Genomic DNA, 26,407 nt, shown 5'->3' on the forward strand with positions numbered 1-26,407 from the left:
CAGAGATTCAAGCTGCAGTATTGGATGAAAAAATAAGCCTCAGTTTAAAAATAGTTTGACGTCTTGGGGGTTGTTTCTGAAATCTAAAAAAAAAACAAAACTTTTCAGCATTATTCAGGTAACATATAACTGAGTAAAATCATAATTGATAATAGGCATTAATTTGGGGGAAAATAAATTTAGCAAACAAATAATATTAGCCAACAAAATATTAGCAAACAATAATGTAAAAGTTTTTAAATATAAAAAAGGTTTAAGTTTTTCATTTTTATTGATTGAAACTTTAGTATGTCATCTAAATAATACTTCTGAATATCCAGGTATTTTTTTATGCTATCAATAAAATTTTAGCAGAAATATTCAAAGTAAAAAATTAAGCTGATTATAAATTAATTTAAAAAGAATCCCTAGTTATATTCATTTTTCTCATGGGAGTCAATTATAATATTTTAATGATATATGTTTATGTTATTCTTACAACATTATATAGCAAAGTATTTTCACCATGGTAGTTTTCAGAATAGATTTAGCTTTTCTAAAGTTTTCTTCTGTAAATTTAAATAAACAATAACTTTGGTAGTATCATTTTAGACATTAAGAAGCATCATATATAAAGCATCCAGCATAGTACTTGGCAGAGGTAGTTTTCTCTTAGTGTTATTTCCTTTTTTATGTCCTTTCTCTCTGTTGGCTTACATCAGTGCTTCTTGGATTTACTTATGGAAGTGCCTTTAAGACAGAGAAATGTGAACTCTTACCAAGGAGGCTGAGATGTTCAGTAGAAAAATCAGCCCTGAACAGTCTCATATTTCTCACTTTTTAAATAGTCTACATTTATTATTATTTTATCATAAAAATGGTTTTCAAGAAATATTTAAGTTAAACCCACTCTACAGGAAAGTGCCCCACATCTTGTCCTATAAATTTGCATACACCAACATACTGCTACCTACTTGTGTTCAGTCTCCAGTTAAGACGTGCTAGGTCTTGATTTTAGATCGCCTGGCCATTTTAAAAATAGAGAACCTGAAATAAAAGAAATGTTCAGGTTTCTAGAGGAAGATAAGAATGGGAAAATGAATCTGGCCCAAGCTGGAAGGCCCACATAGTTCAGAAGTAATTATTTGGATTTGAGACAAGCTGTGGTGGAGTAAGAAAGGAATCTTTTATGTCAGAAACAGAGAAACTAAGTTCATCATTTTAAAGCTCTATGAAGTACTTTAATAAAGGCATCTAATTTAACTCTAGCATCTCAAAGCGCATTTGACAACTGACCTTTTTTTCTTACATAACCTCTACATAATCATGTGGAGCAAGTAAGTGTTTAAAGGAGTGTACTTTACCTCTAAGAGAAAGTTATGTTATTTAAAAGAATACTGGATAATTATTGAGAACAAAGAAGGTAGCAATTATCTTGGCACTCTTGGAAGATCATGGAAAAGTTACGGTTTGCTCAAATTCTTCAGACTGAATTGCACTTTAAATGGGCATGGTTACCCCATGACTATAATCTTAGCTACTCAGGAAGGATTGTAGTTCAAAGCCAGCCCAGGAAGAAAAGTCTGTAAGACTCTTATCTCCTAAAAAGCCAAAAGTAAAAGGTGTGGTTCAAGTAGAATGCCAGTCTTGAGTGAAAAAGTCAAGGGACAGTGCACTGTGTCTGAGTACAAGTCCCCTTGCTAGCACACATACACATACACAACACACACACACACACACACACACACACACACACACACAGCACTTTAAAATCTTATATTTAGTATGTTTTCTTAAATGGGACAAAATATTATATTATGTGGATTTGAATGTAAAATGATTTGAGTATGCTCTTAGAATTAAGAATATAAAATATTCAGATGGCAATACATCCGTTTGGAGCAGAAGTTTCATGAAAGGATACTATGGAAGAGAAAATGGGTACAAAATTGAGTAGGCCTCTGGAACCATGATAAATTAACATGGTAGCAGTGGAAGAGTGCAAGAAAAAAAAGATTTTGAAGAAACCAGAAAATTGTTGAGTACTTATAGAATCCAGGAATATGAAAGTTCCACAAATTTGAATAAGAATTGAGATGCATTGTACTCATAACCATCTAATGAAATTATAACCTCTTAAAAAGTACAACTACTTAATAACAAAAATTTTTAAAGAATTTAAATTGATGACCTCATTAGCAAGACTAGAGAGTTTAGAAGGGAGGCTGATTTTAAGAGGAGGAGGCATATTTAATTCAAGTTAATAACTGGAAACCAGAGTAGTAATGTGGTTATATCATTTTAAAACTAAGTAATGGCTATAGCAATAAACCTAATTAACACAGAGAGGAAACAGAAATAAATAGGTAAACATCTCTTAAGATTGAGAATTGAGCAAATAAAAAGGTAAGAAATAAAGCCTTCCTGAGCATTTTGAGACATTTTCACCTGTTAACTCATTTTTTCATTGGCATTCTGAATTATTTTGGTTCTAATCTTAGTGAAGATAAAATAAGTTGGCCATTAAGCAATTAACATATAAGAAATCAATATTACAATTTAGGTCTTCTCTACCTTCAGTTCTTATTCGCAGTGATCAAAAAATCAACCTTAAGATCTACTTAAGCCTGGATACTGTATGTGTGTGTGTGTGTGTGTGTGTGTGTGTGTGTGTGTGTGTGTGTGTATTGGAACTAGGGAAGCAAAAGGGAATACTAAAATCGAGAGACAAAGAATAAAAAGACAAACCATTGCAACAGCGATACTTACAAAACCAATTGGTGTAAACCATGGGGGAAAAGGGGAGATGGGGGGAAAATGAGGGAGGAGGTAACAAGTTGGATAAGAAGGATGTTAAAAGGCAAATGAGATGAATAAGAGACAGCATAAAAAATACTGGGAAACTAAGATGTAACTTTTACAAAAGCTGAGGTTTGGAAGAGTTTTAGAGTCTATTTAAGCATTGTTTTCACAATTTGCAGAGGTCAAGAGTACAAATTTATAAAGGACTAGGAATCTACTAAAAAGTAGCTGTTTATTTTTTTAAATATTTTCCTGAGCTGTAGTCTAAATCCTTAGCTGTGGTGGTCTGCATTTTCAGATATTTATATTGTTCCTTTAAAAAAGGGAAAGAGAAAGAGAGAGAGTAGTACTACACAAAACTGGTAGGAGTGGATATGGAAGCAGGAAACATTTTCAGAGATTTAATTGCTTTTTGGTATCTGTGATACATAAAGTTATATCTAGCACTCTTCAAGATTTTCGAAGATAACTTTGTCTTTCTCCATCACCCCAATAAATGTCCATTTTCTTATTAAGATAACTGAAGCTCTCCCTGAAGCAGATGAATTGTTTGATGTTAACTCCTGCAATATGATGTGGTCGTGCAGATTCTGCCACTTGCTAGGTGTGTAACATTGGGCAAGTTATTAGATAACCTTTCTGGGCTTAACTTTCCTGAACTGTGAAAAAGTGTGTAACCACACCCATGGAGTTTGTAAAGATTAAGTGAACTTTGTCACATGAAATTCTTAGAACAGACTCTAGGATTTAGTAACTACTAATAATAATTGAGATTGCAATTTATCTTCTTGTGTTTTTTTATTCTTCTGTCTATAGTTAACACTTATTAAAATTAATTTTATTTTTATTATTAATTTGTACACAGAAGGCTCATTTTATAAGTCAAGTAATGAGTAAATTTTTTTTAACAGTCACCCTTTCCTTCACTTTCCTCCCATTTCCTCCTCCTGTCCCTGACTTTCCACTTTTTGTTTTTTAAGAAGGAAAGCCATTCTTATATTATTTGTTAGGTTAAATTTTTTATAGTCCTCACAGAGTAAAGCTCTGACTTCCTTTTAATTTGAGAGAACTCTGTACCCCCAAAATGCACAAATAAATACATCATCACATCATTATGATATAATAATCTTAGAATTGTAAAGGTATGCATTCAGTACAGAATGGACTTTTGTTTATCACTCATTAGGTAGAAACAGTATTTATCCTCCATTTCTGCACCTTCAGTCTGTAGCCCATGCTTTGCACATGATAGATGTTCATAGTAGGTGTTCCATGAGCACTTGTTTGGTAAACAATAAAATATACTGAGATTGCCTAGGGCTTCAACAATAGTCTTAGTTTCAATTACTTCAGCTAAGCAGGCTGTGGCAGATAACCCTATTATGATGTTAAGAGCCTTTCCACATTAAGGTTTTATTAAAGTGAAAACTTGCAAAAATATGACTCACCATGGTATTTATTGATTGGGCTTGTTCTGGTAAACACTTTTCAGTTGAAGCTAGAATTAGGTACAACAAGTGAGTCATGCTCGTCCTTCCTCCCCCATCCTTAAGATTCACTAATAATACTGGCATGCCTAGAAAATGAAACACTGACCCGTTTTTAAAGTTTATTACTGAAAAATTGCTCTGATACATGAGATACAGCTTACCTAAGTCTGATGCTGGGATACACTGCAGTTAGGTCTTCTTACTTAAGTATCAAAAAGTGACAGATTTAGATTGCCAACAATGGACATAAACTTTGCTGTCATTTTCTTGGTACACATTAACATATTTAACATACTTATTTTGAACAATATTTCATTTGTCCATTTAGTATGATATTGAACTATGAGCTACCTTTTCTCTTCTAACTTAACTATAACATAATTTATATACACACAGTAACTTAACTTTAATTTTATTTATATAATTTTTCCTAGATTGTGCCTTGGGCTTTGGAAAAAAACATTTGTCACGGTTTATATATTTGAAATGATTTCATTCTATTTTTTAAAATATTTTCCAAAAGTTCACTGCTACAAAGTCATACAGCTTCAGGGACTAAAATAATACAAAACATAAATATCTCCCTCTTAGCAAAGGAGGGAGGGAGAAAAGGAAAGAAATTTGCTAGTGAGAGAAAGATGCAAACAATAAAATACATAACAATGTAAAGAGAAACAGTTATTTTTGTAATATGTAAAAAGAAAATCAAATTTAAGAACCATGAATATGTCAAACTTAAGCATTAATACTTTATTACATTCAAGAGGAAAGGGGGGATTGTAGGACTATTCCTTGTAATAGTTTGGAAAAATAACCTGGCAGGACACATTTACTGTAGCAGAACAGGGTAATGTTCATGGATAAGAAGCTAGGGCTATGTCTCACCATGTAAGAAGTGAAAAGAAATGCAGTTACTTGAGAAGAATGGCAAGATCTCTTCATGTGCCCTTCCTTCTACCTTATTTCCATTAGTTTAAAATATCCACGTGCTTCTCAAGGACTCAAAATTCTCCCATGAGCTTCCAACTGTTAATAGTATATTCATATGTCTGTGACAGTTCTGTATGTACGTGTGTGTACATATATATGCATATATAATGCAAGGGATTCAATATTTTCAAAATGAAAACTCACAGTTACCCATTTTTAGCTTTTCTCATTTCTAACTCTGCTTTTATGGAGGACAATTATGTTCAACTGCTTATTTCTTCTGATGATTATCATTGCTATCTCCAGATAGCTTCCACTGAAACTTCATAATTCATCAGCTTTGTATCTAATGAAACATTATGCTTATTTGCACTACTTTTGCACTTTCTTTTGTTATGTCACTTTTTGTTGTTTTATTGGAACAGCCAAAATAATTTGTATTTCAAATGTTTTTGTTGTTGATGATGTTAGTCTTCTTAGTTTGTTGATTTGGGTCTCATGTAACCCAGGTGGCCTAGATGTTGCCATATACCACAGTCTGGCCTCAAACTCCAGATCATCCTGCTTTAGACTCCCAAGTTCTGGGATTATAGCCATGTGCCACCATACCTGGCTCAGTTTATTCTTTCAAGAACAAGACTTTATTTCTTGATTGCAACTTTATGAAAAGGTAATGACACTCTAGCTCTATTCTTTCCACTACCTACTTCTAAGACTGAGTCATCTTTAATTTTGAAGTGTGAAGGCCAATAATGTTTAAATTCTGTATTTCAATACTAAAGTTATTTATACATTATCTCTAGATTGATTTTAGAAAGTAAAAGTTAATATAGTGTTTATACTATTGTGATTGTGTATTACATGGACAATTAATATGTTGTAGTTAAATCTTTTTTTTGTAAAGATAATGTACAAAGGAGTTATAGGAGGTTACAGTTACTTAAGGTAGTGAGTACATTTCTTGACATCTTTTTATTATTGGTTTTTCTTAAGTGTTCATAATTATCTTTCATAGCTTTCTTTTTAAATATTGCCAATATCTTTAATTGTTTCTCTATACAATATCAAGTCCTCTTGTTTTTTCTGTTGGAAACTTCAGTCCTCCAAACTCCTTTCCCATTGTGCACTGTGACTGTGTAGACTTCTGAGTTCTGCTATGTTCCTGTATCTTAACTTCATTGCTTTCATGGTTAATTGCCCTGTTGTTTGTAATTCTAATAGTTCTCTTTCTAGTGCATGCCTTTTGCTGTTCTACATCCTGAGGCAACTTCTTAAGAAGGAATAAGTGGGGCTGGGGATATAGCCTAGTGGCAAGAGTGCCTGCCTCGGATACACGAGGCCCTAGGTTCGATTCCCCAGCACCACATATGCAGAAAACGGCCAGAAGCGGCGCTGTGGCTCAAGTGGCAGAGTGCTAGCCTTGAGCGGGAAGAAGCCAGGGACAGTGCTCAGGCCCTGAGTCCAAGGCCCAGGACTGGCCAAAAAAAAAAAAAGAAGGAATAAGTGGGAATTTAATTTTTATGAGTATATATCTGTAAGTGTTTACATTTAGCCACCTCATTTGGTATAAAATGTAGAACTCAGACTGCTTTATACATCTATTTGTACTTTCTTGAACCTCTTAAGGGATATAGAGTGTCCAGCTCATAGGCTGTATAAGGCCAGAGAAATCATTTGGGACAGACATGTAGGCTTCTCAAGCTTCTCATTGGCTGCACCAATGGCCATCTGCCTCTGTTGATCATTTTGTCATTCCTTAAATAGTCCTGAACAAAAAAAAGTTCCCTACACCTGCCTTTTGGTATAGTTGTCATCACACTATAACTTCATGAGATTATTTATCACAGTCATGTGTAGGAAGGAAATTAAAAGTTAAAGAAAAAAATTATTTGTACTCAGTATTGATCATTTCTGATGTTTTTTCATTATTTTATGAAGACCCATTTTTCCCAGTGATAGTCATCTCTTTCACATCAAAGAATAACTTTCACATTTCATAGATAGATTCTTTGCTTGGCACATTCTTTGTTTTCTGTTACCTGAAAATATCATACCTTGCCTCTGTTCTCTTCTTTTAGAGAGGGTAGTACTTGTTTTTGCATTCAGAGTCTTGAACTCACCAGACAAGTGTTCTACCTTTTAAGCCACATTGTCAGTCTCTTTTGTGTTAGTTATTTTCAGTATAGGGTCTTGCTATATGCAAAGGCTGGCCTGGCCTGTGACCTTCTGTTTGTACTTCCCCGCATCACTGGGATGACTGGTGTGTACCACCACACCCAGCTATTGTGCTTCCCTCATAGCCTTGGATGACAGGTGCATGCAGTTGCACCCAAACCTTGGTCTAGATGGAGTCTCTTAAACATTTTTTGCCTATGCTGGCCTTGAACCATGATCCCTTGATCTCCACTTCCCAAGTAGCTTGGAATACTAGATTGAGCTACTACACCTGGCATGCTTCTATTTTCAATGAAGAGATGTTTTCTGGGATATATCTATATATATAATTTCAGTGTCTTTTGAGATCCGTATTTCTGAAAAGTTGTGTTAAATTGTTGAGCTCTATAGGGAATATGCTGGTTTTCTTTCTCTCCCCATACACCTTCACTCCCTAGTATTAGTAGTCAAACCCAAAGTCCTAGACATGCTAGGCTAACTCTATCACCAGCCCTCTTTTTCTTTGATGTTCAATTGAAGTCATTCTACTGATTATTATCACAAGTTACTGAGCTTCTTGATTGTATAAATTTATATCTTTTACTCTACTTTATAGACATTAGCTTTTATTCGAAAACTTTCTGCTTCATTTTCTATTCTTCTGGACACATTTCCTAGATCTTTGTATATTTTCTCAAGTCTTGAGTTGTTTCTTTGTTTCTTTCTAATTCATATTCTTTGTATTTTTCTGATTAATTTATACTTATTTATCTTCAAATTTACTATAATTTTATTGTCTATTATGTACTGTATGTGTATGTTATCTGTATGTATACACACATATATGTACTCATACTATAATTGTTGTTACTATTGTTGTTGTTCTTCCTTAGAATGTATTGTTCCATAATTTTATGTAATTATTATCTTTTCAACTCATCCAGTGTGTTAGTCTAGTAAAATTACAGAACTGATGAGAAAAACATAAATTTGAGATTTGTATTTTACCTTCCATTCCTCTCTACTATGCCATGCTACAGTAAATTGCTCTTGCCCACATTCTCCTACTAGAATTGTTGTGGGGGGTTTTGTTTCTTCAAATTTTAAAGAAAGTACTATGAATCAAGCAATATGTTTATTTTTAAAAGAGACTTATGAAAAATCTCAAGAATAGAGGCCTATAAACCAAATCAGTGTTCACATTCTCCAGACCTATAGATCACCCCCTTACTACCATACAAACAAGAATAAGCCTGGGGCTGGGGATATAGCCTAGTGGCAAGAGTGCCTGCCTCGGATACACGAGGCCCTAGGTTCGATTCCCCAGCACCACATATACAGAAAATGGCCAGAAGCGGCGCTGTGGCTCAAGTGGCAGAGTGCTAGCCTTGAGCGGGAAGAAGCCAGGGACAGTGCTCAGGCCCTGAGTCCAAGGCCCAGGACTGGCCAAAAAAAAAAAAAAAAGAATAAGCCTAAGGCACACCGTTTTTCATGTCTTTGTGTCTTTAAGAAAAATCAGAATAAGAATCCTTGCTTCTGCCTTTAAATCAAAGCATTCTCTGGCAGAATGCTGGTCTTATTCCTTCATATATTCCCTTTGTATAGCTTGTTTTTCTTAAAAATTAACAATCTACTTGCCTTTTCACTGTTCTTTCCCAGCAAGGTGATACCAAGGTTTTAGGCAATCATTTTAATTTCTAGAAAATCCCCAAATGCTATGATGAGGCTGGACTAGGCCCCATTATTTGGAGAACCAGTAAGCTAACTTTACTGTTTGTTTTCTTTTCTTTTGTACTGGAGCTCGAATTCAAGACCTCTAGCAGGCACTCTGCTGCTGAGTTATGGCTTTAGCCTTTTTTGAACTGGTTTCTGAGATAAGGTCTTGCTTTCTACCCAGGCACACATGACTGCAGTCTTTCTATTTTTTGCAGGAATGACAGGTGTATACCACCACACTCAATGACTTCCATTGATATGGAGTCTCACAGACTTTTTGCCCAGGCTGGCCTAAAGCCTCCTGACTTATTCTCCCATCTAGCTAGAATAACAGGTTCATACCACCACACCCAGCTTTGGTTGAGAAAAGGGTCCCGTGTATACGTGGTCTGGCTTCAAGCCTTGAGCCTCCCAATCTCAGCCTCCCTAGTAGCTAGTAGCAAGGGGGCATGAGCCACTAGTTTGGCTTTAGTTTTATTTTGAGACAGTCTTGCTATCTTGCCAGGCTTGAACTTCCTGTCTTAGCCTTTGACTCAATGGCATTATAACTGTGGACCATCATACTGAATTTAAACTGTACTGTTTTAATTTTTTATGCCCACATTATCTAATCTGTCATTTTAATTTGAATATTTTACTTTCTAAGAATACATGTATATATGCTTCTATATCATAACATTTTCAGTTTTTTAATTGGTGATATCATTATTATTCTCATCCCCCTCAAATATCAGAGACATTTTTGTGTTTCCCCCAAGCCCCCAAACACCTACCCCCCCACACACATGCATGCACATATGCACACACGCACAAAATTCAGACCTTTCTAATCATGTCCAATCTGTGATGGTAATGATAACAATAGCCATATTTTTTTAATATTGTGTGCCTACAGATTTTATAAATTAATGTAATCTTTATACTCAGGATGTGGTATTATTATTGATCCAGAATAACTGATGAGGAAGTGTATGACCAAAAAGATTCTTACAGTTTCTTCTAGCTTCTTATAGTATGCTGTATTGTTGCTATGCTGTGTCTGATATATAGCTGATGAGGAAATGTATGCACAGAAAGGTTCTTACAATTTCTTCCAGCTTCTTACAGTACGTTGTCATTGTTGCTACATGTTATGTCTTCAAACCACTTGTTTATTTTCTGTAGCCATAGCTCTCATTGTTTCATGTCTTAGTAAACTTACAGTTGAACTGTATCTCCAAATCTAAGCACTGGGTTAAATATTTTACATTGATTAGTTAAGCCTTATAACAATCCTATGATTGTAAGAAAATGAGGCTTAGTCAGGCTAAAAAAATGTTCACACAGTATCTTACTAATAATAAGTGCTAGAATCAAGACCTAGATTTTTTCAAATCATTTTTATGCTTGTCCTCTAAAACTGTATGCATCCTTCCTCTCAGTCTTAGCTAGATTCTCAAACAAGTCTCGTACAGCCTAAAAACCATGTAGTGTTTGTTCTTACCATTTGTTAGAGCCATAGTTTTCTGTTATATCATAATAAAATATTTAGTTTAGGGTTTAATATTTTTGATACATATCAGCTAAATCATTTTGATATATAATTCTCTTACTCAACAGAATCTTCCTTTATACCATTTTTACAGGGAAGTCAAAATTCTAGGTTTGCAAGAAAAATACTATGTTCCATATTCAATTTCATCCTCTGTGTTCTGTAATAGGCAGTATTATGACTATTGGACCACTTGTAATATCTATGATCATATCTCCTATATTTCACTGACTTAAAAATAGCATTATCTACCTTATGAAATAATTTAACTTTATTATTAGACATGTGTAGTACCCCACAGATGAGGTAGAGGTAATGGTAGATGGAAGAACAAATTAATTATTTACTGAGAGCTATAAAGATTAACTCCATTGGAATTCTCTGAGAAGGGAGAACAAAGAACTTGAGCTTCCCAGATCTAAGATAATTTTGTTTATAAGGAGCTATGTATTTTAATAAGTTTTTTTCTTTGTCATAATCTGTGCAAGTTATGGCTAATAATCTAGTGTATACTGACTTGATAGTATTCAACTGTTTCCTTTCTCCATATGATCTCTAGAACTTTTATATCTCCTCTTGACTCCGTCTCATAATTTTTGTTTACTCCTCATACCTATCTACCTGAATTTAGTCTACCATCCACAATTTCTTTCATATAGCTCTGTCCTAAGATGATGGTTCCTATTACCTCCAAATTTTGTTATAAAAATATTAAACTTTTTTAATATACAAAGTGCTTTGATATGTGACCAGTGTTACCTTTGCCAGAACTCAGCAGGAATAATAGTTTTTTCTGGTATCATGACAGTTCTAAAGCCATCTCTCCTTTACAAGGCAATACTAAATAAATAAAATGTTTATTATTTTATTAGTTTTAAATCAATTGGTGAGAATATAGTAAGAGGTTTTAGGTATTGGCTGTTGGTTGCCTGTATATAAGTTTCTTTTATTAAAAGGACACTTAAGTATTACACTCTTAGCACATGTAATTTCTTCTACTCCAAGCCTCTTTTTTGGGGGGTGGTTGGATTATAATCTTAGCACCTTTACTATTAAATTTTTTTTTGTTGTCATGGTGACCACAACAGGGTTTATGTTGTTTTCTTTTTAACCTACATTTAAAGTATATATTCATACCCTAAGGTTTAAATTGAGATTTCACTGTCTATAGGTTTTCAGTATTGACACATTTAAAACCTGTTTTCTAAATTCTTTTAACACTTTATCATTTATATCCCCCAATGAAATAAACAAGAATTCTGGCCATTTTAATAATGAAATTGTGGCATAGTTTCTATAGCATCTTTTAGGAATACCTTAAAATCTCATATGGGTCAGTAATGGATAAGGATTTTGAAGAGTATGTAGTATGTAAACACTCCTGTGTCTTAGACACCTATAGTTATAGCAATAACATATAATGCTTACAAACCATTTTCAGATTGAACTGATACTTTATTGCCAGGGCATATTAAAGTTTACAGATGACTGGAGTTGTGCTCAAATGGTAGAGCACTTGCCTAGGAAATGTGAAGCTCTGTGTTCAAACTCCAGTACTGCCAAAACTTTCTAGGCTCTGTTTGAAATGAAATCAGTATATTTTTAACTTTTAAAATATTTAACTGACTATTTGAATATTTTTCTTATCTCCCCTAAAAATTATGAAGTAAAAATGATATGTGTTTCTGGGTCTAGAAGTGCACAGCTATAGTCCCAGCACTCAAAAGGCTGAGGCAGGGAAGGATTGCAAGTTCAAGACTAGTCTGGGTTACACAGTGAGATCTTGCCTCAAGAAAAAAAATTATTTGCATATTCACGAAATAAAACTAAATTTATACACTATATTGTTTACAATAATGAGTGAAATCTGTGACATGGAATATTACTATTACCTGGATTTTATAATTAAATTTGTAACTAAATTACATACCTATAACATCAATGTTGAATTGGCATAGCCTAATTAGTATTTTAGTCTGCTAGCAGTTTTGATTTCTTTTTTCTTTTTTTTTTTTTCTTTTTTTTGGCCAGTCCTGGGCCTTGGACTCAGGGCCTGAGCATTGTCCCTGGCTTCTTCCCGCTCAAGGCTAGCACTCTGCCACCTGAGCCACAGTGCCCCTTCTGGCCGTTTTCCATATATGTGGTGCTGGGGAATCGAACCGAGAGCTTCATGTGTAGGAGGTGCAAGCACTCTTGCCACTAGGCCATATTCCCAGCCCCCCTGATTTCTTAAATTAATGGATAAGCAGAGCAGTAAGGTGATAGATGTCCTTGTTAAACTACATAGATTGAGTCTAATGGCTTATCTTTAATCCCACTTTTGGTATTTATCAGAATTGAGTATTAAAGTAATTTGTAGATAAAGAAAACTCTTTGATTAAAATTAATGTACACAAAATCTTAAAACCTAGTACTGTACTTTCTTAGTTTTTTTTTAATTTCACAGAAAGCCAGGGTGAAGGTTTTTTTACAAAAAAAAATTAACCAAAGGTTATAGACAATTAAAATTTGTGCTCATAGTTTTGAATATTAGATCTTAGCTTTTCACATTTTTGGTGACTTTTTAGCAATACCCATCTCTTTTATGAAGAATGCAGTTACTTTTTTTCTGGCACAAAAAAATAGGGTAACCTGATCTGAGTCTGACAGAGTGTGTCGTTCATTTAAGTGCTTCCATCTGTTGCCTGCTGTTCCCCTTACTTATGACCCCTCTATGTTTCTCTCTTTCCCTTTTCTTTCTTCATTTCTCTCTTCTTTTTCCTTCTCTCTCCTATTTTCCTCTCTCCTCTCTCTTCTGTTCTCTCTCTTCTGTTTTCTCTCTCTTCTGTTCGTTCTCTCTCTCTCTTCTGTTCGTTCTCTCTCTCTCTTCTGTTCGTTCTCTCTCTCTCTCTCTCTCTCTCTCTCTCTCTCTCTCTCTCTCTCTCTCTCTCTCTCTCTCTCTCTCTCTCTCTCTCTCTCTCTCGTCCCTTAGCCCCTCTGAGGAAGGCAAAGTTTGTTGAGAGCCCACGAATTCCAGAATCCGAGCTTGGCTCCCCAACTCTCACTTCAGCTCAGAAACTGGACGTGGATTCATACTGTCCTGGTAAGCATGCATGCAAAGTGTCTGCTTTGGAAGAGGGAGGATTGGATCAGGCCCATCCAGCAGAGCAATGCTTTGCATATATACTACACATAAAAACATGTTAGTCCTTGCAAGTGATCACATACTCCTTAAAGAACACTATTTTTTACTGAATATCCTGGTTTTCATTGGTAATGCAAGTATTAAAAGCAATTTCAAAGATTATTTTTAAGAGAATTAAAATAATCCTGGCAGATACTATTGGATTGTTTTTGTGATTTGAAATAATTAAAGAAATTTTGTTGCAGCTACATGCAGACAGAAATGTGGGAGCTATAAATAAGAATATTTATACAGTACTGGAGCCTTTGCTTATGACCATTATGCCTAATTCCTAATAGAACTCTTCATAATTGTAGAAAATACTTGTGATATTAGATACATTAAACTTGAATTAGGAAAGAAATAGATTCCTGAGTTGTACTGCTTTTGGACATTTAGTTTTAGAAATACCTTTTCTCATGAATGGCCTGTAAACACATGTAGGACTTCACTAAAACCCTTCTGTGTGGGAGCCAGAGACAGACTCATTATCAGTGCTTAGATTCCTTCAGACTTAAATGAGTTGCTAGGCAACATCTCTTACACTGTTTCTAGAATGAGTCTATAGAGCTCTGTTAGAAATGTTCACAGCTCTGGTTGAATATACAGATCAGAACATTAGTGAACGAGCAACCTTAAAAGACTTGGTTTCGAGTCTTTTATTTATTCCTGCTCTTGAAACTTTGTTGGACCACTGTGAATGCAGCCACTATGCATTTGCAACATTTAGGGTCAGTAGAATAAAATGATTTCTAGTTCTAGGAAGATATCAACAGCCGAGGAATACCAGGATAATATATCTCTGAAGCCAGACAGGACTTGTTAAGATAATAAAACAATGGGCAAAACTTGGACCAAGCCTAGTAAAAGCCATTTGGTTTTTATGAATCAATACCAAATATCAAAAGACCTTGGGGATTTCACTCTCAGGGTATTAAGGCTTGGACTTCAGCCACTGTTATAGGTGACAGTTCTTTCCTAAATCAGTAATCATTTTGTATTAAGAATTAGCTTTTCTATTTCTAAAAGGAACAAAAGCTTTTTAGGCAGTACTGACATAGAACTCACACATAGGATCTTTTTCATGTTTTGAGGTATAGTTATACTTCTCACATAATGAAAAATTGTGCTTTATGTTTCTTCATGTAAATTTTAGTGTTATGAAGTAAAATAAATGTATGAATTTCTGGTGAGGTTGATGTTCTTCCACCCTCCCTTCTCCCTTTCTTTCCCTCTCCCTTTCCCCCTCCTCTCTCCCTCTCTGTCCTTTCTCCCTCCTTCCCTTTCCACCCCCTTCCATACCCAGTGAGCACTCTATCAATGAACTGTACCCCAAGAGCCTCTTTTCATATTTGCAAGTAAGAATGATTATAAGTGAAGCCTGATTATTTCACTTCTTTAGTGCTCATGTGACCTCTTTAGTCTAATGTAGCTATTGTTAGTAAAGGAGCAAAGTAGCTGCTGTTTTTTAATGTCTGTACTGAAACACTAAAGACAGTCTTATCAATATGATTATTTATACATATTTTCTACAAACATGAATTCTTTGCTTAAACCTAAGATCTTAAAAAGCTAGGACGATACTGAAACATTGTTGCCAAAATGTTAATTGCCATGCTATGCAGTCTTTCCTTTCCTTATCTGAAACAGATTTAAAACAAACTTCATGCTGGTTTGCTCTTTTATAATAGTTATTAATTCCTTTGAAAATAAGTTTATTCTAAGATAGGATGATAACCTAAGGGGTGAAAGTTATCTCTACATAGTATCAAAAATTAACAATGAACAAATGAATAAGCTCATAAAACAAACAATTGGTGGTTAGAAATGTGTGGTGCTTCAGCATTCTGCATACTGTATTTTGAACCAAATAAATTTGTAAGGCTTTAGAAGCGGCCTCAGAAGTATGACCTTTCTAACCACGTACACTTCCATATCCCTGTCTTCCTCTCCTGAAGTGAGTGCAGGGAGGAGCTTTCTCTGAAGTTCTATTATCAGCCTAAATTGTAGATTCTCCAAAAAAAGAGTTCATTTGTCCTGTGTTGTTACTCACTGGAATCTCATATCCACAAGGAAGATTAACTGTATCACAGAAAAAGAGACAGAAGGTTGATGGTGTGCCCAGACAGACTTTGTCACAGACTATCGCTTATTCTTCTGAGGGCCTGTTCATCTTTTCCAAAAATCATTTACTCTCCTCTAAATTACCAAGTCCTCTTCCTGCCATCCTCTGCAAAGAGCATATAAACATCTTGGTCTCACTGGTATTTGGGTATTTTCTTTTTCCCTATGATGCCCACCAGTCATGTAGTAAGTTTGGCTGCTTTTTTTTCTTATTAACCTGTCTACTGTTGGTTTATTTAATAGACACTTCAGAGAGTTATTTTGTTAAGTTTTGACTCCTATAAAACAAATTTTTAAAATTTATATAAGACATACTGACAGTATATAAGACATACTGACAGAATAATGGACAAATTTATTGTATATTCATTCATGATAGTGCAGTGAACATAGGTATTCTAATATCGTCTGCCTACCTGCTTTAGTCGTTACCTTCAAATTTTGTCAACTATATCTCACAAGCCCAATTGTAAAGGTTAACAGTAGTTCTCAAATTTAGCATACTTCAGAATGACCAAGAAGACTTGTCCAAATGCAGATTACTGGTCCTACTCCCAGAATCTCTCAGTTGGTAGGACCGAAATGGGTCAAAGATGTTCATTTCCTGACAAATTCCAGAAGATGCTGAAGCTGCTGGTAGAGGTTCCATACTTTGAGGACCAATATATTTTTTTGTGTGTATGCTTGTCCCGGGGCTTGAACTCTGGGCCCTGGTGCTGTCCCTGAGCTTTTTTGCTCAGGCTAGCCCTTCTACTGCTTAAGCCAGAACTCCACTTCCAGCTTAATCGGAGATAAGAGTCTCACAGACTTTCCTGCCTGGACTGGCTTCCAGACTCAATCCTCAGGTCTCAACTACCCGAGTAGCTAGAATTACAAACCTGAGTCACAGGCATTGGTAAGGACCATGTTTTTAAAAGTAAAACAGTAAGCAGTAATGGAACCCTGTGAGGTTCATTGTACTAAGGTTGACTTCTAGTGAGTAATTTGAAGCATTGTTTTTTGTGTTATATAAATGTGCCTATATTTGGGGTTAGAAGAATTGAACTTCTGAGACATGGACATACATTTTTTCCTTCTGTACTTGGCATCTCTGTACTCATATCTTTTCTGTGTTGTATATATGTAATAGGAGATTGTGAACCAAAAACCAGACCAAATCATTAACGGTAAATAGATTGCTTCATTCTATCATTAGGTTCTAATGTTCTAAACTAAGAATTACTGTTCTTCAAATAAGATTTATTGTGTGCAGAATATGTGGGGAGATAGTTACCTAAGCAATGTATCTTTTTAAATTAAATTTTATTGACAAGGTGTAGTGCAAAGGGGGTACAGTTACATAATAAGGCAGTGAATACATTTTTTTTTTTTTTTTTGCCAGTCCTGGGGCTTGGACTCAGGGCCTGAGCACTGTCACTGGCTTCTTTTTGCTCAAGGCTAGCACTCTGCCACTTGAGCCACAGCGCCCCTTCTGGCCATTTTCTGTTTATGTGGTGCATGGGGAATTGAACCCAGGGCCTCATGTATACAAGGCAAGCACTCTTGCCACTAGGCCATATCCCCAGCCCCCAGTGAATACATTTCTTGTGATATCTTACACCCTCATAAGCAATGTACCTTGATAATAATTGAGATGAATTACAAGTCATTGGTATCAGTTGGTTACCCTTTTCCATTGTTTAATAGAACAATCCTATCATAAGAGAATAGGTTGCTCTATAACTATTCTAACTGTGGTATAAACTTTGTTTTGAGCAGGTCACTTAGCCTTTCTTTGTTTCTAATTTTTGTAATTATCTTTAAGTAGTCGTACAAAGGGGTTTCAGTGTAACATATCAGATTATTAGTACAGTGTGTCTTGATCTATGTCACTCCTTCCATTGTTCTGCCCCATCTTTCCCTATACCATCTCTACCCTCACATTACATAATAAACACTGAATTTGCTTACCCTCTTTCCCTCCATTCATGAGCTCCCTTCTCTCTTGTCTTTCCGTCAAAAAAAAAAAACCAAAAAACACATATTAGCTTTCTGGTACTCATTGTGTTAAATAGTTTGTTAGTTTTTCAAAGGAGTTACACTATTGGACTCCTTTCCTGAGAATATAAAGTATTTCTAAATAATCAGAAACAGTATTTAAAAGTGTAGGATTATCTTTAGTTAGATTTTTTCTTATTATACTTTAATTCTGGTTTTTCCCTTACTAGTCTTTTGACCTATATACCCTCCTTTTGCGTTAATTTTTTGTCACAGCAACATTATATTTAACATGACATTTCTGTAATTTTATAAGTTATTTTTAATAAATACAAAAATATACACTCATAGAAAAAATATCTAGGAGAATACACTAAACAGTAATATTGATTGCCTGGGAGGAAAAGATGATTTCAATTATTGCTTGGTAACATATTGCTAATGTTAGCAGACCTTGTATCTAGTTGGTGGTATTGTATGTGGTTTTGATTTTTTTTTTTTTACTGTGAGAAATAACTTTATTATCTTTATAAAATACTCAGGTTTGGGTACTCTGTTATAGCAGCACACAATGACTAAGATGCTGGCTTAACATTGGAGTGAGATTATAGGAATGAGTTAAGGATTCTTTTTTTTATTAATTAAATTTTATTGACAAGGTGTTGTGCAAAAGGGGTACAGTTGCATAATAAGGCAGTGAGTACATTTCTTGTGATATCTTACACCCTTGTTTTTCTTTCCCTTCCCTAGATCAGGTATACATATAATCTTCCTTGGACCATAAACATTAGTGAGTAGAAGCTCAGATTTTGGAGTTAGACCTAGGCTTAATGACTTTATCTTTTTTAATCTCTCTCTCTGTGTGTGTGTGTGTGTGTGTGTGTGTGTGTGTTGGCAGTTGAACCCAAGACCTTGTGCTTGCTAACAAGGAAAGTGCTCTAACACTCAGCTAAACTGAGTCTTACCAGCAGTGTACATGTATAACTTAACATAAAAATTATTTGTCTGAGTTGGGTATGGTACATATCTTATAATCCTAGCACTCAAGAGACCTGCAGTAAGGGGATCCCAAGTGTGAGACCAGGCTGGGCAACATAGTAAATTCAAAGATAGCCTAGGATATATAATGAGACTGTGTCTTAACAAACTTCTTTGTAAAATTGTGATAAAAATAAGTCTTATTTTTCTATTACATATGGTTGTTACTCATGTATGTGAATAATATAAATTCCATATGCTTGGCAAAAAAAAGAAAGAATCGATTATACATCCTTAGCTGGTAACCAATTTCAAATGTTTCTGCTATTAATATTTAGCATGATCACCATTATACTTCTCTGCATTTTCTAAAATTTCTACAGTGAGATCATATTGAAATATTTTTTCAGATGCAACTGAAGTATTGTTTTTATTTTGGCTTTTTGTGTTTATGTTATAAATTTAGTGTATAAAATTTTAGTGTAGAAGTAAACTTTGATATTGATGACAGGCATATCGACTATTTTGTGGTATTTATAAGTACATGTGCAAGGAACAAAGTATAAGCTAGTCCAAGGAAAATAGACCTTTATCCACAGAAGAAACTGAGATTTATCATTTTACATGATCCTCTTAAGTCTCTTTAACATGGTAGTGTCTTTCAAAGGTATTTCAATGATATTTTAATAGTGACAATGAAATATATTTAAAATTCAAGAATGGAAAAGAATTTATTATAGTTACTTGGCACATTTCCATATTTTAGTATATTTTATATCTATGAAAGATTTTCATTTGGATTTTTATCAGCATTGTATATACTGTAGTAGAGGTAAAAGCTACTGTGTGCAAATGAAAGACTTTATATTAATTTCCTTGAACACTATTTTTCTCTAACACCTGTATAGTCATTGCAATTACAACTAAAAGAAAGATTGGTTTGGCGTTAGATGTGATAGTGTACTCCTACAGTTCTTTCACCACTCAGGAGGCTGAGGCAGGAAGACCAAAAGTTCAAGATCAGACTAGATTTCATAGTGAGTTGCAGAGTAGGCTAAGCTGTATAACAAGATCCTGTCTCAAAAAAAAAAAAAAAAAAAGAGAAAAATCCCTTCTCAAGAAAATAGATGGTTTTATATTCTTCCTGTCATTTTTCATGTTTCTGAAAACATTATCTAGGTTATCTTTATTTTAAATAATTCAAGATGCTTCCTTTGTTTTGCTAGAAATTTTGTGTTTATAAATAAAATCTTCTGTATGATTTTGCCTTCACCTGTCAATGGAGTCTTTTTCTCCTTCATATCATCTGTTACATTGTATTTGTTTCCTTTAATATCATGAACATACATAGTAAGTATTAAAGCAGAATTTTTATTTGAGTTACAAAAGTGAACAATTTAAAGTAGGATCCCCAAATCCCAAAATATTTAAGGATAAATTTAACAAAATTTGAGCAAAACTTGTACACTTAAAGTTAAAGTAAAACATTGTGAAGAAAATGAAGACCCAAGCAGACAGATATATCGTATCGATAGGTTATAAGATTGGATATTATTAATATAGCAGTTTTCCCTGAATTGATTCAATACATCCCTTCCCCCAAAAAATATCTGTAGATATTTACAAGCTAGTTCTGAAATTTAAGTGGAGATGCAAATGGCTTAGATTCACCAAGACAGTTTTCACAAGAACAAAGTTAAAGGGCTTATGTTATTTGCCAATAAAGGTGTCAGGAAAATTTAGAGGGGAAATGAGCATTAACTCTTACCTCATACCATACATCAAATTCCACTTAATGTAGACCTAATGTAAGATGTAGAAGTGAATCTTTTCAGCCTTGAAGGTGGATTGAGATTTATTGGATAGGGTATAAAAGATGTGAGGTATTCTTTTTTTAAGGTAAAATATTGGGCCTTGTTTTTCAAAATAAACTGTGTAGAAAATGGAAAAGCTAGCCATAAAATAAGAGAAAATATTAGTGTTTATTTACACACATGTTTGCATCAAAAAATAAAGTACCTTTATAACTAATTAATAAGACATCCTAATTTTTAATGTACAAAAGATTTGACTAGACATTCACAAAAGATGAAAGAATGGCCAATAAACACATAAAGATACTCAACATCATTAGTCACAAAATGTACATTAAAACAAGAATGAGATGCTGTTGTGTACTCATCAGTATAGCTAAAATCAAAGAGGCTCACGATTCAGTACAAGTGCTAGTGATGTTATACTGTAGATATTAGAATTATCAGACTGCTTGTGAGAATCTAAACTGAACAGTCACTTTTGAAACTGGCAACTTCTCGTAACATTGAAATTTGATGCTTTATAATCAATCCATTATATAGCTCGTATTTGCCAAAGAGAAATTGTACTTAAAGACTTCTATCTGAAAATCTTAGCATCTTTATTAGTAGCCAACAATGGGAAATATCTAGTGTTCATCAGCACAGAAACTTTAAAATGTGGTATAGCCATATGATGAAGTATTATTCAGTTATAAAGAGTACAAACTTCCTAGCACCAGTGGCCCACTCCTATAATCCTATCTACTCAGGAGGCTGAGATCTGAGCTTCAAAGCCAACCCAGCTAAGAAAGTTCGTGAGACATTTATCTCCAATTAACCATCAAAAAAAAAAAAAAAAAAGCCAGAAGTGGAGCCATAGCCCAAGTGGTAGAATGCTAGTCTTGAGTAAAACAAAAAGTGCCCAGGCTCTGAGTTCAAGTCCCAGGACTGGCACAAAGAGAGAGACAGAGACAAGAGACAGAGGCAGAGAGAGAAGAAAAGTACCAATTATTGAAACAATATAGATGGATTTCCAAACTATAAGTAGAATAAATGAAGCCCGACTAAAAAGACTACATATTGTTTAATTTTCTTACCTAAAAATGTGGAAAGTGTAAATTAAGGTAACAGAAAGCAGATAGGCCATTGTCAATGTCTAGTAATTGAAAAGATTTAGCTGAGAAAGATCATAAGAAAACTTCCAAAAGTAATGGAAATGTACAATATCTTGGTTTTGACAGTTTTTCAGGCAAAAGTCACTAAATTTTATACTTTTGCAGATATGATTTATTAAATATAAGCTGTATCCCTGAAAAGAGACCATCAGTAGATGAGTCTGGAAATAGGATGACATCTGGAATAGGATGGCATCTAGACAGAAGTGAGTGGGTAGGAAAATAACAAGATAATGGAACAGAAAATGTAAGAAAAATTAACAGGATTTCATGGTAGTCTGCTAGTTAATATATGATTATATTTGAGTCAAATTAACTAAAAGTAAATTTGAACAATACCAATTCATAAAAACCACTCCAAAATCTACAACATTGAAAAATAAGCAGGGTTTTTTTTTCCCCTCAGAGGTTTGTGGCTAAAATGGCTCTTTTTGACTAGACAGCTGTTGATTTCAAGAGTTAATGTATACATGTGAGGCTGAAAGACATTATCCAGAGAAAAACTTCAGTTTGTCAATCACGAGAGCGAGGAACCTAAGTCCTGACCAGACACCAGTGGCTTATGTCTGTTCAGGAGAATACTGGTTACAGGCCCAATCCAACAGAAAAGACTGGGCATAGTATTGTGTCCCTGTCATCTCAGCTACAACAGGAAGTATAAGGAGAACAATTGCAGTACAGACCAGCTTGGGTAAAAAGTGAGACCTTATTTCAAAAATAAGCTAAGCCAAAGGGCTGGAGGCATGGTTCCATAAAAATCTCAAAATTGAAACCCCAATAACAACACCCACATGCACACTCTCATACACACAAAATAAAGAAATCTAGTCATACAGGTACATTTCAAGTCTGTTCATAACATCCCCTGGTGCATATAAAGTCATGTACCCATCTGACCCAAAAACTTTATTGTGGGAAACTTTAAACATACTCAGAGTGTTCCCACATAACCTATCATCTAGTTTCAACAATTGTTAGTGATTTGCCACTTGTTTCACGTATTTCTTACCCCTCACCTTCAAATATACCCAAGGGAACTAAGAAATGTAGGTTAGTGCCATCAAACCAGCTGCTCTATGAGTGGAGATGAGGCAAAGGCAATTGTTTTGATTCTCCATAACTGGTAGGCAGTGATTCTCACCACCTGGAACTCAATTTTGGAAGGATGTGGAATAGCTGCCAAACCTTTTTCAGCATTTACTGGAACAAATAAAAATCACCTGCTTTTAGTACTTACCCACTCTTCAGTGGTATTAAAAAAAGGTACACTTAGGTAATTATTTAAGAACTAAGAAATGGAAATATACCTAGATTTGCTTTGGCAGTTAATTCTGCCAGAGAAAACACATAGGTTTTTATAATGATTAAGTATAATGTATTTATATCGATGAGCAAGAAGCATTTTATTGTGAATGTATCATAAAGGAAAATGTAAACACCCAAATGTGAAAAGGTGAAGAGAATGCTGAGAATTAAAACCTACAGTGTTTATTATTTATGTCTAGCCTTTTAGGCATATATTCTTATTGCTATCATATTTTATTCCTTGCCCACTATTGATGGTCATTATTCTCTGTCTCCCTTCTGTCTGGTGTATTTGCTCAGAACCATCAAAATGCCTCTTAAATCCTCATACCAGTTACTTTACTAATCTTTTTATTCAATGAGTACTTCATCAGAATCACTAAATCAAATATCAAAAAAGGAAAAGGCTGTAATTATCAGAATAACTTTTTAGGAGAAAGTGAAATGGAGTTCAAGAAGTAAATTCTAAAGAGTGTTGTACAAAACCACTAGCCTGTAATCCTCTGAAGTGTCAAGGTCATGAAAGTTAAGACTAAAGAATCATTACAGATTAAAAGAGATGAAAGGAACTAATTAGTGAATTGCATAAGCCTGAATTGTATCTTTTCCATAAAAAGACATTACTGAACAAACAATCACACTTAAATGAGGTCTGTGAAAGAGATCATAGATACAGTAAATGTTAGTTTCTGCACTTATTTCCTGATAGTGTGGGTTATAGAAGAGACTATCTTGTTTATAGAAATACATACCATCTGAAGGGACGGGGCATCTGTAACTTTGAAATGGCTAAAAATAAAGTATTATTTGTACTGTTCTTGAAACTTTTTAAATATGTTTGAAATTATTTCAAAATACAAACTGACTATACAAACTATTAAAAAGATAGAAGTGTGATAAAAGAACCTGAATGAAGTGATTTTGGCTAAAAACTAAGATGCCAAGACTAGGACTTTGCTAGGAAGGCGATTATCAAAGAAACAGGATTTTTGTTCTGTTCAATAAGAAACAAAGACATTCTCTCAAATTGAAGTTTCCCAGTAGATAAATTGAAGGTAATCTCAGTAGACTATATATCAAATTATAGTTTTTAAAAGTGGGACTATCTACACAGAGACTGTAATGTCAAGTTTTGGGTTCACAATGTGAAAACTGAAGAAATGAGCAAACATAAGCTTCGGAAAGACTGGAGCACTGTAGTATGGAAGATTCATGTTTTGTCACGCCTTCTTGTTATAGATGATGCTGAGCAGGACCTTGGCCCCCCTCCATCTGTAGATGAGGCTGCAAACACACTCATGACGCGTCTGGGTTTCCTCCTTGGAGAGAAAGTCGCAGAAGTTCAGCCAGGTGACCAGTACAGCATGGAGGTGCAGGATGAAAATCAGGTAAAAGTTGCTTGCTTACCAGCTTCTTATAACAGAAGAAAAATAGTGTGTGTGTGTGTGTGTGTGTGTGTGTGTGTGTGTGTGTGTCCATCCTGAAAAGAACAGTCCCAATTGTTTAATGCAGTTTGAGGCTTGAAATGTAACCTCATTTTCCATAATCACTGTATTTCTTCAGTTTATTACTGTCTTTTTACATATTGTTGGATTTCAAACCCCAAAAAAATAAATAAGCAACCAAGTAAGCAAACCAATCAGCCAATAAAATTGACCTATGAGCATTGTACTATTTTCAAGTACACATAGATTATTTACCAGATTGGCAAAATGTGGCACGATACAGAAATTCTTCAAAAAAATTTAAATAGGGCTGGGGATATAGCCTAGTGGCAAGAGTGCCTGCCTCATATACACGAGGCCCTAGGTTCGATTCCCCAGCACCACATATACAGAAAAGGCCAGAAGCGGCGCTGTGGCTCAAGTGGCAGAGTGCTAGCCTTGAGCGGGAAGAAGCCAGGGACAGTGCTCAGGCTCTGAGTCCAAGGCCCATGACTGGCCAAAAAAAAAAAAAAAAAAAATTTAAATATACCAATTACTTTACAGTAGAACTAACTATAAAATGCTAACTTAGAAATTTAAAGTTAAAAGAAGACTTAGGAAGTTGAGATCCAGAGGTTCACAGCTTGAGGCCAGTCTGGGCAGAAAAGTCCATGAGACTTTCTTCCAAAACACTGAGCAAATAGCAGGGCTGGAGGCATGGTCAAATGGTGGACTGCTAGCTGAGTATGAAGTCCTGAATTCAAATATCCAATACTGAAAAACAAAATGCCCAAATATAGCTGTGCACCAATACCTTATACTTAAAATACTATCTCTTTGGGAAGCTGAAATGAGAGGATTATGGTTCAAGGTTAGCTTAGACCAGAAAAAGTTTACACCAGCCCTTCTCAACTGAGATCTGAGCACAGTGGTCCACATATTTTATCCTACTATGGGAAACCTAAAATAGATGGATTATGGCTAGGCAGTATAATGCCTGCCTAGCAAGCACAAGTCCATGAGTTCAAACCCCAGTACCACTAGAAATAATAATTCTCAAAAGTTCAGTATTAATACACTCCTAAACATCATGAAATCTCAAGAGATTATCCAATATTTTAAATTATAATAAAAATAAATACAACCAAATGTGTAGAATATATTTACCTAAAAATTTAAATGTAAATAGTAGAAAACATGAAAAATGAATGGTCTAAAAAGTTTTTTGGGCTCTTTTCTGTCTGTTAAAGGTAGCAAAGAAATTGCTAAGAATCTGATCCCTTATGTGGCCTTAATTATTAACATAAGCCTTATAGTAGTATTTCACTCAGAAAATGACAAAATTAATTCCAAACTGCATATTTAATAAACATTATTGAGAATTCTATATCATATATTATGTCATAATAAATTCTACAGTAATAATTTCAATATACATACCTGTCTTTAGATCTCTTATTTTTATCTCCTTAGGTCATTGGTTTTGCTAGATGCAACTGTGATATTTTTATAAAATTTAGATACTGATTCTGTTCTGTTCTTCTATAAATGCTATCTTAATTCCTGAATTATCTCTAGTCCCACCATTCCCCCCCCCCTTTTCTTTGCCTTTTTCACTGCCTTTTCTCCCAGATCTAGAGATGTTTGTATGAAACTGCCTATTTAGTACTTTCAACCTACATATTTAGGATTATATAAAATTTAACTTTTTAATTTAAAATGTTAAAAGCATTTCTCATTTCCTACCGGCTCCTGCTCATTCTGTAACTTCTCAGTTAAGCAAATGGTATCACTTACTTGCCTAGGAAAGAAGTATTGGAGCCATTCTTAGTTTTTCTCATCTCCTACCTTTAGAAATTTGTG

At 34.6% G+C, this 26,407-nt stretch overlaps 1 protein-coding gene across 10 annotated transcripts in view; it reads left to right on the plus strand.

Moving 5' to 3' along the window:
• Positions 1-26,407, plus strand: part of Tanc2 (tetratricopeptide repeat, ankyrin repeat and coiled-coil containing 2) — a 251,669-nt gene that overhangs the window by 109,315 nt on the left and 115,947 nt on the right. For 4 of the 10 annotated variants that reach the window (XM_048367307.1, XM_048367308.1, XM_048367311.1 and 1 more), the window contains 2 exons: positions 13,574-13,684; positions 24,360-24,508. In XM_048367307.1, coding sequence (XP_048223264.1) covers positions 13,574-13,684; positions 24,360-24,508 — 260 coding nt within the window. Of the gene's footprint in view, positions 1-3,297; positions 3,386-3,447; positions 3,453-3,532; positions 3,538-13,572; positions 13,685-24,359; positions 24,509-26,407 lie in introns of those variants that run through there. The other 6 variants (XM_048367309.1, XM_048367313.1, XM_048367314.1 and 3 more) reach the window with 4 other exon arrangements.

The sequence above is a fragment of the Perognathus longimembris genome, chromosome 17 (assembly GCF_023159225.1).
Source record: "Perognathus longimembris pacificus isolate PPM17 chromosome 17, ASM2315922v1, whole genome shotgun sequence".
Classification (NCBI taxonomy): Eukaryota; Metazoa; Chordata; class Mammalia; order Rodentia; family Heteromyidae; genus Perognathus; species Perognathus longimembris.